Source organism: Fringilla coelebs (genome assembly GCF_963513975.1).
Source record: "Fringilla coelebs genome assembly, chromosome: 1".
Taxonomy (NCBI): Eukaryota; Metazoa; Chordata; class Aves; order Passeriformes; family Fringillidae; genus Fringilla; species Fringilla coelebs.
The window spans coordinates 12104440-12118980 of NC_140028.1; the positions used below are offsets into that span (position 1 = coordinate 12104440).

The 14541-nt window shown below is 39.7% G+C and overlaps 1 protein-coding gene across 1 annotated transcript in view; it reads right to left on the reverse strand.

The window, feature by feature from the left end:
• Nucleotides 1-3829: 3829 nt before the first annotated feature.
• NSMCE2 (NSE2 (MMS21) homolog, SMC5-SMC6 complex SUMO ligase) overlaps nt 3830-14541 on the reverse strand; it is a gene marked incomplete at its 5' end in the record, with an annotated part of 126006 nt that continues 115294 nt past the window's right edge. Inside the window, 3 exon segments of the mRNA XM_084220714.1 lie at nt 3830-4239; nt 7413-7519; nt 7821-7906. Of these exon segments, the coding sequence (XP_084076840.1) occupies nt 4119-4239; nt 7413-7519; nt 7821-7906 (314 nt within the window). The 3' untranslated portion in view covers nt 3830-4118.

Consider the following 14541-nt stretch of genomic DNA (forward strand, 5'->3'; position numbering starts at 1 on the left):
GTTGCACAGTGAATTCTAAGCTAGTTCTGGCCACAATACTAGAGCTATTCTTGAGAAAAATGTCATGAGGTACTTGTGACCACAGGTAGGTAAGACCTTTGTCATCAGCCACTCATGAGGAAACATGAGTATCCAAGAGGACATTGTCTAAAATAAGGCAGTGTGTTGGCCTTGGCTGTTGAGTCATCAGTATCACTTCCTGCAGCCCCTGCTTTTGCTCCGGGTATTTCTCAAGGGAGCACTGACTTAGTCTTTTTGATTCTTCTAGAATGAATAAGATCACAGCTCCAGAGCAGTAATGATGAATATGTCCTTGATTCAGAGGAATGTGCACTCCTTTTAGCAGGAGTGTGCTAAATCTTCCATGAGATGCCTGCCTGATTAGCTTTTATCTTTATTCCTCATGGCTTCACTGATTTGAAAACTTCAGACTCTCTAGTTGTAAAATGGAGAATTCACAGGAAGAATCTGTTCAAGTGAGAGAGCAAGCTTAAGTGAGCAAGTGCTAATGGCTTGTGCCTCAGGGTACTACTGAAAGCTGTTGTATGTGGATCTCTCTTGCCTTTAATTCACTATTTGCCTAGACATTTCTTTAAACCTTCAAAATACTACGTGGAACTCCTTTAGCAGACACAGATTCTCACCAGTTTTCAGTGACAAATCCTTCTCAGCTACCCTGAGGTTTGCTGCATTTGTAAAGCACACCTTACGGGGGAAAAGAAAATAAAAAACCAACCACCTGACCTCTGAATTTCTTTTTAAAAATATTGCAAAATTTCTGACGTCAGACAAGGAGACACAAATTACCCTGTGAACTGTTAACATATGCCTGTTTACATATGATATCTTATAGCCAAAGCAGATTAAGATTTGAAGGTTTAACTGCTGTTGAGTTTCCACTATGTGAATCATACAGATCATACAGCTTATTCATCACAGGCACTTATTTTTACTCTTTAACTCTTTCAAGCTACTTCTTCCCAGAGTGGAGTTTAGGGGGAACGTGGGATGCACAACAAAAACCCCGAACTTTGCAAATGAAAGAGCAAAGAGCTGCCATTAGCTGCAGCCACCCCAGTGAATCAGTAGTGGTTTGTATCTTGCACCAGGTGAGCTGACAGGCACAGAAGCCTTCCCCAGCTGCCACTGTTAGTCTGTCCTTCCACCTAGTTAAGAGCCAGCTGCAATGGATGCTGATGGCCAACCCTGGAATCTTTCCATTTAAGGAGGAAAATTACTTTTAAGAACCAACAGGAGAGAAACTGGCCATGACAAAATCAACAGGATGGCTCAAGTTCCAGGTTCAAAGAAAAAAAAAAAAAACATTCATCATACTAGGATGCTATGTTATAGTTTAAATTCAGAAATGCCAAACGTTTTGGTGAAAACTTCATTGATTTCAGTAAACACAGGCAGTTTATTCTAGCACTTGAATCTGTGGTGCATCACTGATTCTAATGGGACTCCAGTACTCTCACTAGCAACACTGGCACGAGTATCGGTCTTTTTCTGGGTAACATGGCCATATTTCAAAAGAGGCATCTCTGCTGATAAAAGAAAGAAACCTACCTCTATTAAAATACACATGCCTATTCACCTCAGATGTGATTGTTATTAAAGCTAGGCAGGCCAGTGCTGCCACAAATCAGTCCATTTCTTTCAGGTGAAACCAAGAAGGATTTCAGAACTGCACTTGCTGTTCAAGTTCTCTGCTGTTCACTTCATTTGCTGTTCAGCTTCTCTGATTCACTGACACTGCCTGGCTCAAGCTAGCAAAGGAGAGAAGGAAGATGATGTAGTTTGAAGCAGGAATATGAACATCTAAAAATACCTTTCCTCTTGGAGTGGCCGTAAGTGACTTGTTTGACTATTTGTTCTTTTCATTCAAAGTGTTGCTTCAGATTTGTTTGGTTTTTTTTCTCCCAGCTGCATCATCTTAAGCAGGCAGTCCACCTTATTACCTGTGGATTAGCTAACAGAGGCTGAGTGCAGAACTGTGATGGGTCAAGCCTCTTTTTCACGTAGGACAACAAGGTGTAACCAAGACAGCAATCTCCCTCACAGCATTACTCACTGCAACATGAGGGCAACGAACCATATCAGGAAATGCAGCAATCCAAGGCTGTACTGGTACAAATGCCACAGGTAGCAAAAAAACCTGCTGCCACCAGTTTGTTGGTAGGAATCTGGGTATAATTTACCATTTATAATGTTATATGTTATTGGAAGGCACACTCAGACACCAACACAAGCTTAATTTGAGGTGCAACACTTGTGGCCATGGAAAATGTATGTACATCTTTGCATCTAACAACTTGGGAGGCTGGTTATCACTAGGGATTGAATTAGATCCAAGAGGGCAGTCTTAATGTACCTCTGCCAGAAACTGCAGAGCTTGTTTAACCAATGCAAGTTTCTGACTATTCTACTTAGAAATGGTTCAAGAATAAATTTAACCACAAACTTAAAGATGAAACAAAGAGGACATTCCCTCCCCCTCCCTGTTTTTTTCTTGAAAAATGCTCTTGTTAACATCCTCCTATGTGGTATTTAACTGAAAAACAGTGACCCACCTTAAAAACTACAGGTTTGAGCCCTGAGGTGTTTTAAAATGGACCTGATTTTACACACAAAAATACAAACAAGTGCATACTGCTCAACCACCCCCCAGTCCCTTTCAGCTACTTCAGCTGGGCTTCCATGGCAGAAGCACCCACACTCGCTGCAGAGCTGGGAAAGGATGGACCTCAGGGGTTAGACCACATAATGAAAATTAGCCAGCCAATTCCCATGAAGTGTTTTGAACACAAAAGCCCAGTGCAAGTAATAATGGTTCAGTTCTCTTTTTCAGCTATGAAATCAGCTTGCAGATTAATATTCTTCAATTACAAAATAACAATTTTCAGCTTGAAGTGGTTTGTGCTCTTAAGTGCAATTGGGGTTAATAATGGTCTATGAAAGGAGAGCTGTTAGCAAACAGTAACCCAGAGTGAAAACCTTAGCACACGGCTACCTCAGCTACATTTTACATTAAATGTCAGATTATAAATTCAGAAAAATTACACAGCAAAACACAATCTAGCCCACTAAGGATCCCAAAGCTCAAAGAAACCTGTGTTTTCTGCTTACATATGCTAAGAGATAATTGTCATCTGACTGCCAAGGCAGCTTCTTTTACCTGTGGCTATTTTTAACTCATGTATATATATGCCTTATCTGCCTGATGTGTTCAGATCAATTTAGGCAATAAATAGTGTCACAAAGTTTAAGTTCTTTACTGGATCTGTGCCCAAAAGCATAGATATCTGAAGCTTACATAGAAAGATTAACTGTTTTTCAACCCAAGGCATAGGGTTACAATATATTTGTACTATCTGAAATTTAGTTATTGGAATACCTCTGTAAATAATTGGAGTCTTCTAGCCTACAATATTAAGGTAAAGCCTTCTGGGACTCCCATATGAAAAGAGCCTGTATTAAATGCTTCTGAGTTTCAAAAGAAAAACCTAAGTCAGGGCAGAGAGTTCAAAATTATAAAAAACAAGGCCAAATCCTCAAAGCTGAGTGGTTGTTCTCTGTGGCCACAAATAAGGTATAAGTGTGCAACACTTTCTGCAAATTCATCTCCAAGGTTTGTGTTAAAACATGGGTAAGGTGCCAAGCACTGAAAATCCTTGGTCACAGTGCCCTACTCCAACCATGCCCAGTAGTTAGAGAGACAGTAACAGAACTATCTGCAATACAGAGCAAAGCACTCATTATTGCATGCTGGCAGGATCTGCATCTCTAATACGCTGAAGAAACTAGCACACTGAAAAGGAAGTTTAAATGCTGCAAAACATACTTTATTTACCAAAAGCAAGCTTTTAGAAATTCAGGAAGGTAGAAAAAACCCAAACAAGTTTAACTGGAATTCCTTATATTCCCGAGTTCAAAAAATGCTTTCAGTTACAGTGGAGACCTTCAACTTTGGCTATAAATGAAACATTTAACAATGATTTACCTATAAATGAAACACTTAACAAATAGCAATCAGTCATACAGCCTATTTAGAATTAGCAACTTATCTCACAAGACCTCTAATAACAAATTTTCTTTTTGTCAGTAGCATATCCAGCTCACGTGTCCAGTGTTGACCAGCTTTGTTTTTTCTGACTGTCAATCAGTCTTTTAAGTATTTCATCTCGTACAAGATCTGATCCTTTTACATCAACATGGCTACAGCCCATTTTAGGGCATCTGTTAAAAAGAAAAGAGAGACTCCATTAAATTGGAAGAATTGTATTTGTCAGATATAGGTTTTTGCATAACACCTGCTAGTTTGGGGTTTTTTTCACTATTTCTCTCAGTTCCTTGTTACCTCTTGTCCTCTTCACCAGCTCTATGTGGGGAAAAATAAATCTGTCTCAACTGGTGAGAATCATCAGCTGAAGGAAGGAAAGAAGGTGCACAGTGAGAGATGGAGCCTTTAACCTGTAGATCACTCTCTTGCTGCAAGCACACAAACTGCCTTCATCAGCAATGATATCAGCACTGCATGGACACCTTTCTGTGTTGCTTTCTCTCTCTGCAGTCCTCTAAAAACTGCAGGTAGATACTGCTTACCTTACTAAACTGCAGTGGAGAAATATAATCTTCACTGGCAGATAAGTAGGGAAATTATTTTCTCGGGAAACAAAAAGGAGTGAGTCTTGCCATGACTGACTCATGAATCAGTGGACTATCTTGCTGGTGTAAAAATCAACTTGACTTTTTATGAGCTGTGAAAGCTCAGAAAGGAGAAATGGGGCCAAATTAACAGCCTCTAGATGATAATCAAATACAAAATTTCTTACAACTACTTGAAACAGCCAGATAAAGACAGTAGGGTAAAAGATATTCGGGACCAAAGGTCATTCTCCTTTGGTGGCAGCCCAAACATACACAGATGGTATCTATAGCAAGAAGTAGCACTTTTCCTGAAATTTTTCCTCTCTTAAAGTAACATTTGTCTGAGGTGCTGAACTTATTTACACTCAGTACTCATAACTTTTACTCCAGATTCGTCCACAGGTTACTGTGTTTGTCATAGATCAGTCATTTAATTGCTCTGTGCCTCAGTTTTCCCATTTATCACCTTAATACAGCAATAGCTTGCCAGATTAATGAATAACAAGGGCTCCAAAAGCTTCCCACATTTCCTGTAAGCATAAAGTATTAGTATGTCCTTCCAGGCAGTGGAAAATAGTGAGCAAACCAAGAGACGTAAGAGTTGCCTCAAGGAGTGTGTGACAAGTCTGTCAGCACGGGCTGTGTGTACGTCAGCTGAAGGGCTGGCAGGCAGGCACTGCACTGCCAAGGGCACTGAAGGCATCCTGGGGATTCCAGCTGGGAAGTGCTTGTGAGGAAACAGCCACTCTGTGTCTGCAGAGTGAGCAACAGCCCCGACTCCAGAGCCAGGCTCGCGAGGATCCTGCCCTGCTCTGCCAGGACACCTGCTCCCACAGGAATACCCCTGGCAGAGCACAGCCCAGCAGCCACGCCATCAGACTGGGATACCGAACAGGGAACTTGCTGCAATAGCTGGCCTGTCTTCCCACCACAGCACATGATGGGCTTGCAAAGTAACTTCATTTTCATGAGAAAGTTTAAAATTAGAGTAGGTTGGTCAGGCTGGGCAGAGAAAACCAAGGAGTCCTTCTTAATTTAGTTACAGTGAAGCTGTGGTATTGCTGTGTGTGTGCTTTTCTAGCACTGGAATAACTGCTGTAAAAATGGTAAGGCTGCCAGCTAAAAGCTCAATATTAAGAACTGCCAGTGTTCAGACTGCACAAATCATTTTGGTTGGGGGATAAGGGAGCTTTTAAAGCTGGGTGTTGTACAGCTGATATGATTTTTTTAACTCCAGAGTTTCTCCCATTTCACAAAAGGTAAAGTCAAATTCAGTCATGTGACCCTATTTGTTTTTCAGCAGAGCCGAAACTTTTGATCCACTACAACAATTTATCCTAAAGTGACATTGTTCTGATGGATTTAACAACATGGAGAAATATTTAGATACGAACATCCTAAATTCAGTATCAGAAAAAGTATTCTTCTTGGCCTGTTGAGCACATGCTTTTTAGCCTCTCCCTATCCTCCAGAACACTCACTTTCTTCCAGCTTGAGAGCTATTACCAAATTCCTTTATCCAGCCAAGTCTCTGTCCATCCATGTTGCTAGTTTTGTTGTTATTCCCAGTATATTGCACCCATTCCAGATTTTTCTCTACATTTTTTAACACAAGCAAGTTGCTTCCATCTAGTTCTTCAAGCTGTCGTGACACTGAGATAGTGGCTGGGCATCCCAACTGATGCTTGGTTTTATTGCAGTGCTTTCCTGTAGCAGGGAAGGAGCATGGAATAAAAACTCCAGCTCCCCCTTTGCAACCCTCATGGAGGACTGTGTAGAGCAGAACAGAAATACCAGAGCAACAGATGGAGGAAATAAGTTGCCTGTGGCATTATCTTCAGGGAAATCAGGTTGCTGGTCCCTAACAGACCTTCCTAAGCAACCTGCACATTTATTAAGAAGTCCACAACTGGTAAGTTTCCATGAAGTCATCAGCCCCAAAGCAGGAGGGTCTAGCATAAGTGGTGTAAAAACAAAGGTGAAATCAATGATGACATTGTATGTCCTCTCAACTTGCTCCAAAAAGCACTAGTGTTCAAGCTTCTTCTTTTTCTACTTTTTTCTGTTTTTTTTATTAAAATCATTATCATTTTCAAATTTATTGTGTAGAATTTGAGGTTTAAAAATTCATCTGTTACATCTCTTCAATCAAAAAAAATTTAAAAAAATACGTCCCATGTGGAAAAGTGACAGACTATTTTGGTGATATAAGGAAATAATTATTTAACTGCATCATGGTAGGAACTGCACTGCACTATCTGATCTCATTCTTAAATTCTCTTCTACCTAAAATGTTGTGGTTTAATATTTCTCATTTTAACATTCTGTTGTTAAAATGTGTGCTGTATTCTGAGCTGTATCAGAATATAACTGCCAAAGAAGGTGCACGGAGGAAATTTTTTTTCATTTACTTCAAGGCTTGCTACATAAGCAGTGGGAACAAATCAGCAACTAAATTTTAGGAAACTGAGGTCTCTCTTTGTTGGTCATGGCTATATAAAATCTCTTTACTTCTGTTGTGCAGCTACAAGTAGCTGTAACTTCCCCACACAATTCCTGCATATTTCTTACACACTGTTTTCATCAAAAAGAAAAGCACCTTCATGTGTCTAGTACTAATGAGGAGGCTGTGACTTGGGCAGATGCTGAAGTTTTACTTCCTGCAGCCTTTCCAATCCAAATACATTCCCTAGAACAAGTGAAGTAAAATTCCACTTACACAGCAAAGCAAATAGCCTTTCCACACATTCTTTTTAGCTTACCGGAGTATTTTCTTTTTCTGCTTTTGAGTCTGGATCATTTCTAGAATGGCATCTTCTTCATAAATATGTCCACAGACCTTGTTCCTCACTGGCCTCTTCATTGTGACCTGTAATCAGTAAGGATTGATTTAAAGCAGCTGACAATGCCCATGAAAATGTTTCTTCTGAGATTTTATGTGAAACAGCAGGAAGTCTGCCACTCATACATGGCATTCCAGTCAAATCTGAGGTCTTGCTTGGTAAATTGCATTCCCACTTACATGGGTTTCCTTCCCAAGCAGTATTGCTCTTTTCTGAAAATGCTTAAAATTTATAATATTGTAGTTATATATAATGTCATAATAAACACACCAATGAAGAATATGAAATAACTATTTCCCTGTCAATTACTGTAGCAGTGATACATACCTGTGTAATGGGACAAATAAAGTTCATCTGACTCCGAGTCACAGCTATATCTTCATCAATTTGTTCAATGGCGTCATTAACATGATCTGATTTATGAGAAAGTAGAATGGGAAAAAAAGAAGAAAGTGTTTCTTATTTAATGTAGATTGCCAATACTTAAAATAAGCTAATAAAATCCAACATTTGCCAAGCACTATCTCACAGTGATATCTAAAATACCACAGTATGTTTCTGCACCACTCCATGAACAAGACACTGCAAAAAATACTGTACTAGAATGTCTTTTAAAAAATGTGGATTTTTATATTGTAACCACTCTCTGTGTGTGTGTGTGTGTGTGTGTGTGTGTGTGGCTATTTACAGGCAATGCCAGAAAGAAAGGTTGGGAAGGAGAGCAGGCTGGCCTGAAGACATGCAAAACCTTTGGTATTCACTATTCAAGTTCACCAAAACCCAGTTACACACAGATGAATCCCCAGAACCTAACAAAAGATGCCGTGGAGCAGATCTGGCAGTCCTACCCTCAATATCAGTTTGTATTTGAGTGTCATAAATGGGCTTGCTGTATAGCCTGTACATACTGTACACACTTTAAAAGGAATTTGTACTGTTTATCATAATGCATCATTTATAAAGTGATGCTGTTGTATTTTGATAAGACTATAATTAGTGAAAAACAAAAGCCAAAAAGTGTCACAGTCAACAGAACTGTTATTGAAGTAATCTGAAAAAGGAGAGGCAGAACAAAATTTCTGACAATTCCCAGAAAACACCCAGTGGCCCAATGCCAGGGAATAAAGGGCAGACAAATGAGAATAAATCCATCTAGAGTGGGAGGAGCTGCCAGTCTCCACCTTTACCAAAAGAAGAAAGCAAGATATAAGGAACTCTGTGCACCCAGGGGCACACCAACTAGTGTTCCATGCAGAAGTTAGTTAGCCAAAGTCAAAAGCTGAGATACAGGAGCAGCTAAGGAAGAGACAAATATGTGTGTGTATATATATATATATATATATATATATATATATATTTAGAGAGAGAGCTAAGTATAGCCTTAATGAATTACATACATGTTGTTTTATCTTCTAGCTCCTCTGTTATTGTAGATCTAGGCTTTTAGTTGAATGCATTTGTTTATCTTTGAATCTTATCTGGTAATAACAGCAAACTTAACACCTGCCATAGCTTTCCATTCCTTTGGGGTAGTTCTGCAATGCCTTTGCAGAGGCAGAGAAGGGCCCTGGGGTGCAGTCCTCAAGGTGTCCCAAGCAAAGGGAACGTTTTTCTTTCTAGCTGCACAAGCTGCACCCCAAGGGAGGAGTGAGAAACACCAGTGAACAGAGAGAGTTTAGAATTACTTCATGATTTGCCTTCTACAGTGCCTCAGCCTAGGTTCCCTGCGCTGCTGTTGCACACTATCAGCCAATCTTTGCCTCCCTGGTATTCAGTCTTCCACATCTATTAAGGACCAGTGTTTCCTAACTTATGGTCAGTCCTGCATGCCTGTGTGATACCATCACCTTCCGGATGATACCGGCAGACATCACCCATGGAACAACCAACACCTCTCACACCCAGCCTAGGCTCAGCTCGCTGCCCTGGGAGCCAGCACAGCCCAGCCTGGGGGACTCCTGGCATTGATGTTGCAGCCATTGCTCCACCACAGCACCTCTTGGTATGCCAAGCCTATTTCCAGACCTTCCTCCTTAACAGAGCTTGCCTTTCTTTCCATTTCAATATTCCATGTATTTAGGAATGTTTCTGACCCAGGTGCTCTTACCCCAGGTATTGGAGCTGGAACTAGATGACCTTTAAGGTCCCTTCCAACCCAAACCATCTTATGATTCTACTCCTGTGAATACCACAGGAATACTCAGGCATTCATCAAGGATATTTCTATGTCTGCTACTAAGGTCTCATGCAATCAACAGGGTGTGGATTCTGGGGGAAAGGAACTCAAATGTCCAATGTCAATCGTAATTTCAAGACTTTAATCTCCAAGAATATTAACATACCTTCATCAGATAGTGACCACTTAACAAAGGCAAACACTTGCAAATAAGAAGGAGAAAGTGGGCACAATTTAACCATAAATACCAAAGCTGCAATGGTATGGACACCAGAAATGCACTTGTGTTAGTCACCAGTTTTCAGAAAAAAACTCTGGGACATATTATTCTTAAATTGCTCATATATATGGCTTATTCTATCATAAGCACATAGTATTTGAGGAAAGCACAACTTTTGCACAACTTTGGAAAAAGGTTTTTTTTAAATAAAGCTTTTGAGATACTAAGCAATGGGTGAAATCCCACTAAGACAGCAAGGCTAAGCAATATTGGAGCTATTGGCAGGCGGCAGCTTTGGAAAGAGCAAATTATCCCAGGCTGGGGTAACTTTTTCCCATACTGGCTTTGGAGGTGATCCAGATGCCTCATGTTTAATGGTTGAAATTTCATGAGTTGAGACCTAATCCTTGTAGGTGGGGTATATTAATCTTCTTGGATTCAAACTGTCCTCTTGCTGCAATCTTATCTTAAACACTTCAGGTTGCACTTCATTTGCAAAGATTTTGTATACAGCCTATCAGAGTGGGGCCCTGGCTTCAAGAGGTGATCACAGCCCAAATGAATCATTATTTAAAATATTTCCTTTTCATAAGCAGCTAATATTTTAAAAAACAAATATGCAAGACTGGGATGATGCAAGTAATACCTCAAGCATGTCAATAGCAAATTACCATAAATCAGATAAACCACCCACAGATTTGTTGTTATTGCTTGATGTTCTACATTACAGGAGAAGAAAGGAAAATCACTTTTTTCAGTGACAGTAAATTTTGCAGACATTACACAAGACACACACACACATCCTAAGCTGGTCAGAAAGATGGTCTAAACTATAAGTCTGTATCTGTAGCCTCATATTGGAAGATGTTTCCATTAAGGTCAAAGGGATTTATTTTACCAAATGAAATGTATGAAAATTTGGAGGATCTAAATTGCAAGTCTGCCTATTCTACAGAAAGAAATAGAAACACTGGATCACACATACTTTAGCTAAGTCAGGTTATATTTTTATAAAATTGAGTTTTCCTTGCAAATTAAAACCAGATGTAGAAAACACTAAGTTATTGTTCCCAAAATTCAGATGTTGCCTTCAGTAACAGAAGTGCATACATCTATTTTGGTAGTCTGAGAGATCACATATTAAATGCCTTAACAGTTTGTAGTTTTCCATTCCAGCCAACTGAAACATGTTATGAGTATTAATAACACATTTTCTATCTCGCTATCTCAGCAATGATGTTTACAGCTGTTGTAATAAAACTGCATTCTTATAAAGGTATCTATTTTTGGTAACACATCATAATGAATTTTGCAACTGCCAACTTTTTTTTTACTTATTCTATTTTAATTAAAAGCTGGTATTAATTTATATCTCTATCACTTTCATCTCTTGATAATATTGTGACTAACATGCCTTTGCTCAGTTTTTACTTACTCTGCTGAGAGAGACTCAGAACTTTTAAGCCAACTTTTAAAAATAGGAAAACCATAGTGCAGAGATATTAACTGCTAGATTGTGAATTATACTAAGCATAGATAATATACATGTTAAAAAAACATGTGAGGAAAAATCCTTTCCACTGTCATTGTTATTTCTGTGACCAAGAGACTGCTGTCTGCTCACTGCTCCCAGTGTCAGCAATGCCCTCTCCCCAATTTCTGTTTCTCTAACCTGGTTCTCACTGAGTACATGTTGCAATGTAAACTCAATTGATTTCTTTCCTTTTATGCTGGGCTGTTCTGCCTTCTCACCTGCCACAGTCAGACACTAATCCTGAGAATCAAAGGGTAATGTTAAGCATGTGGGATTGAGTCTTTGTAAGCCTGAGCCACCAGACAGACAAGGTCTTGGCTCCCAAGAGGGTCTATTGTACTGCTGACTCCATAGAAATAACAGCAACTCATCCAGGCTGGGAAAAATCCTATCTCTCAGAGCTCCAAGAAAAACACGAATGTTATGAGGACAAGTGAGATGCCAAGTGTTCCTGCCAGCAGGGCACAGAATAATGAAAGGTGGGGGAGGTGAAGGACATTGTCACATCCAAGAGTTGTGCTCTAGGAGTCAGAAGACATCTGGGGTGAGGAAAGGCCAGGGCCAAGTCTAAAGGAAGGACCTGACACTGCTGAGAACAGCAGGTAATGCTTGAAAGTGGATCAGCATGCCCATCACTGCTCTGAATTTGGGTTAGCCTTCAGTCCAGAGAAGAGGACCAGAACTGTCCAGTGTCCTTCCCTAGGGATGGATCTGCAGTAAATGCTGTAGGAGTGAAAGAAGAAGGGAAGCAGAGAGTAATACCTTCCTGGCAAACTCTCCAGTCTCTAGCAACTTGTGGCCAAGGACTTCCTGAGTCAGAGGTGGTATCTTCATACTTAATAAGCCCTGGAGTTTTCCTTCAATGAATTTGTCTAAACTTGGAGAGGGGAATTTCGTGCTGGACCTTTCAGCTTGATTAGAGACAGTTATCTTTGCTAGAAAGGTTAGCAACAGTTTAATTTTCCTTGAAAATTACTGCAGAGGCTGCAGGTTACAGTATAATTTGATTTTTAAGAGGGAAAATAAGGTGTGCAAGCTACAGCTGCAGTCAAACAGTTCAAAGGCTTTGTGCTTTTTGCCAGAGGCATGTGATAGTTTAATTTGCCAACCAAGCCAAACTAGGCTTTGCATTGAAGTACATTACAATTTGATTACTTGCTGGTGTTGCAATACAAAGTTGATCTAAGGAAGGTGGCCTCTAACATGTTGCTCCAGATTGCAATTGCAAATTTACTTGCTCCTGCCCAAGCCAAGCAACTTGCTGGTAATTTACTGCCAAGTGCTTTGTATGTGCCCTGTTTGACAGATACTTGTGTAAAAAGCACACAGAGGTGCATTTGGTCAATCCAAAATAAAATAACAATCCTATAAATATAAGCCATTCTTACTTTCCTGGAGTATGAAATACAAATTAGATTAAGGTATTAGCAAATTTTTAGTTCCTTTACATAATATGAAGAAGGAAAGGATCGTGTCTTGCATTAAATATCAATCCTCTAAAAACTCCTTTAACGCCATCAAATTCAAGCACTTTTTTTTTTTTACAGTATTTTTTCCCACTACAGGTCTTTTAAAATACTCTTTCTAAACGGAAATACTGTTCCCATTTTACCCATTCATTACTGGGTAGAGCTGCTTGATGCCAGCTTTCCAGAATGGCCTTTAAAAGAAGAGAAGCTGTGATTTGATGGAAATGTTATTGGACAACTCTTACAGAAATAATGTAAGTGAAGGAGATTGAAAGACACTTGCAGCTAGATACAATTTTCTGTTTAATATATTAATAATAAAATGTGACTACAAATCCTAGGGAAAGGAAAAACAACAAGAATTCCAGAAAACCCTGCGAAATCTCCAACTCACACACTAATCAAAGTGAGAAGAGCCCAACTTTGCTTCTAGATTTTGGGAAATCAGATTGTACCCACTGAAATTCAGTGAGAACTGTGTCTGTAGAACAGAAAGGATTTCTTTGATTATAAACCACACAACTCAAACAATTTGGTAGGCAAACAGAGAGGCAGCTTTCTTGCTCCTTCCGTTATTGCAAAAAAACCCATGAGAAATCCACACTTCAAAGTCCTCGGATGACATTTTAGTGTGGTTTCCTCATTGCTGCTGCTTGGACTCAACCTGAAGAAGCTGCTGGAGGAGATGAAGATTACCTAAAAAGATGTAATGAAGGCACATCAGTAAGCTCAGAGGAGCTACTGTTTCTGGAAAACCTAATTCGTATTTTTCCATCTTAACTACCATCACCCCACGATGACATGTAAACTTAAGAAGCAGGTTAAGTACCAGAGACTTGCTGAAAATAAACCAAACTGATAAACAGTTTAAGTTTCCTGCTTAAATAACCAGGAAACTCTAGGTCTACATGAATGCAGGCCAGGCATGTGACAATGGAGCACAAGTATGAAGGATGCCACAGTATGAGCGAATAGTGAAAACAGGAACATCTTATGAGGAAAAAATATATCGGACACAAACTACTAAATTGTAAATATATGTAAAGAACATTTTTATTACTTGGGCTTTCTCCTGCTCTTCAGAAGAAAAAAGGCTGAGCAATCACTGCTTCATGAAGTGTAATTTAGAAAGGCAATTGCCATGCTTAGAGAGCATAATTTCATGTATCAGAGATGAGAAGAATATCACACACATTTAAAAAATGAAGAAATTCACTCCAGGCACATGAAAGAAAAAGTTGCAAAAGATGCAACCAGGAAAAAAAAAAGCCTACCATTTCATTAGAAGATGAACCACTTTCCATTACTAACATTGTGGTCAGAATCTGGAATGTCACTGATGCAATGCTAACCATCAAATGACATGAACATGTAGGGCTTGCCTACACAGGGAAGTTGTTGCAAAATAAGCGAGGGTGTGAATACAGAATGCATTAACTACTTGGCACTAACTCAGTGTGTGGACACTTATTCTGCACTAGGAGTGCCTTTTGGCTGTTTAGCCTAATCCACTTCCACACTGGACTTGAGGAAGGCACTGTTAGTCTTGGGCTGGAGTAGTGAGAGGACAGCTGTTGGTATCAACAGCAGAGGGGAGGCCCATCCATTTTTGCAGAAGTCCCTAGCAGTCCCTGGATGGTCTACTCTGT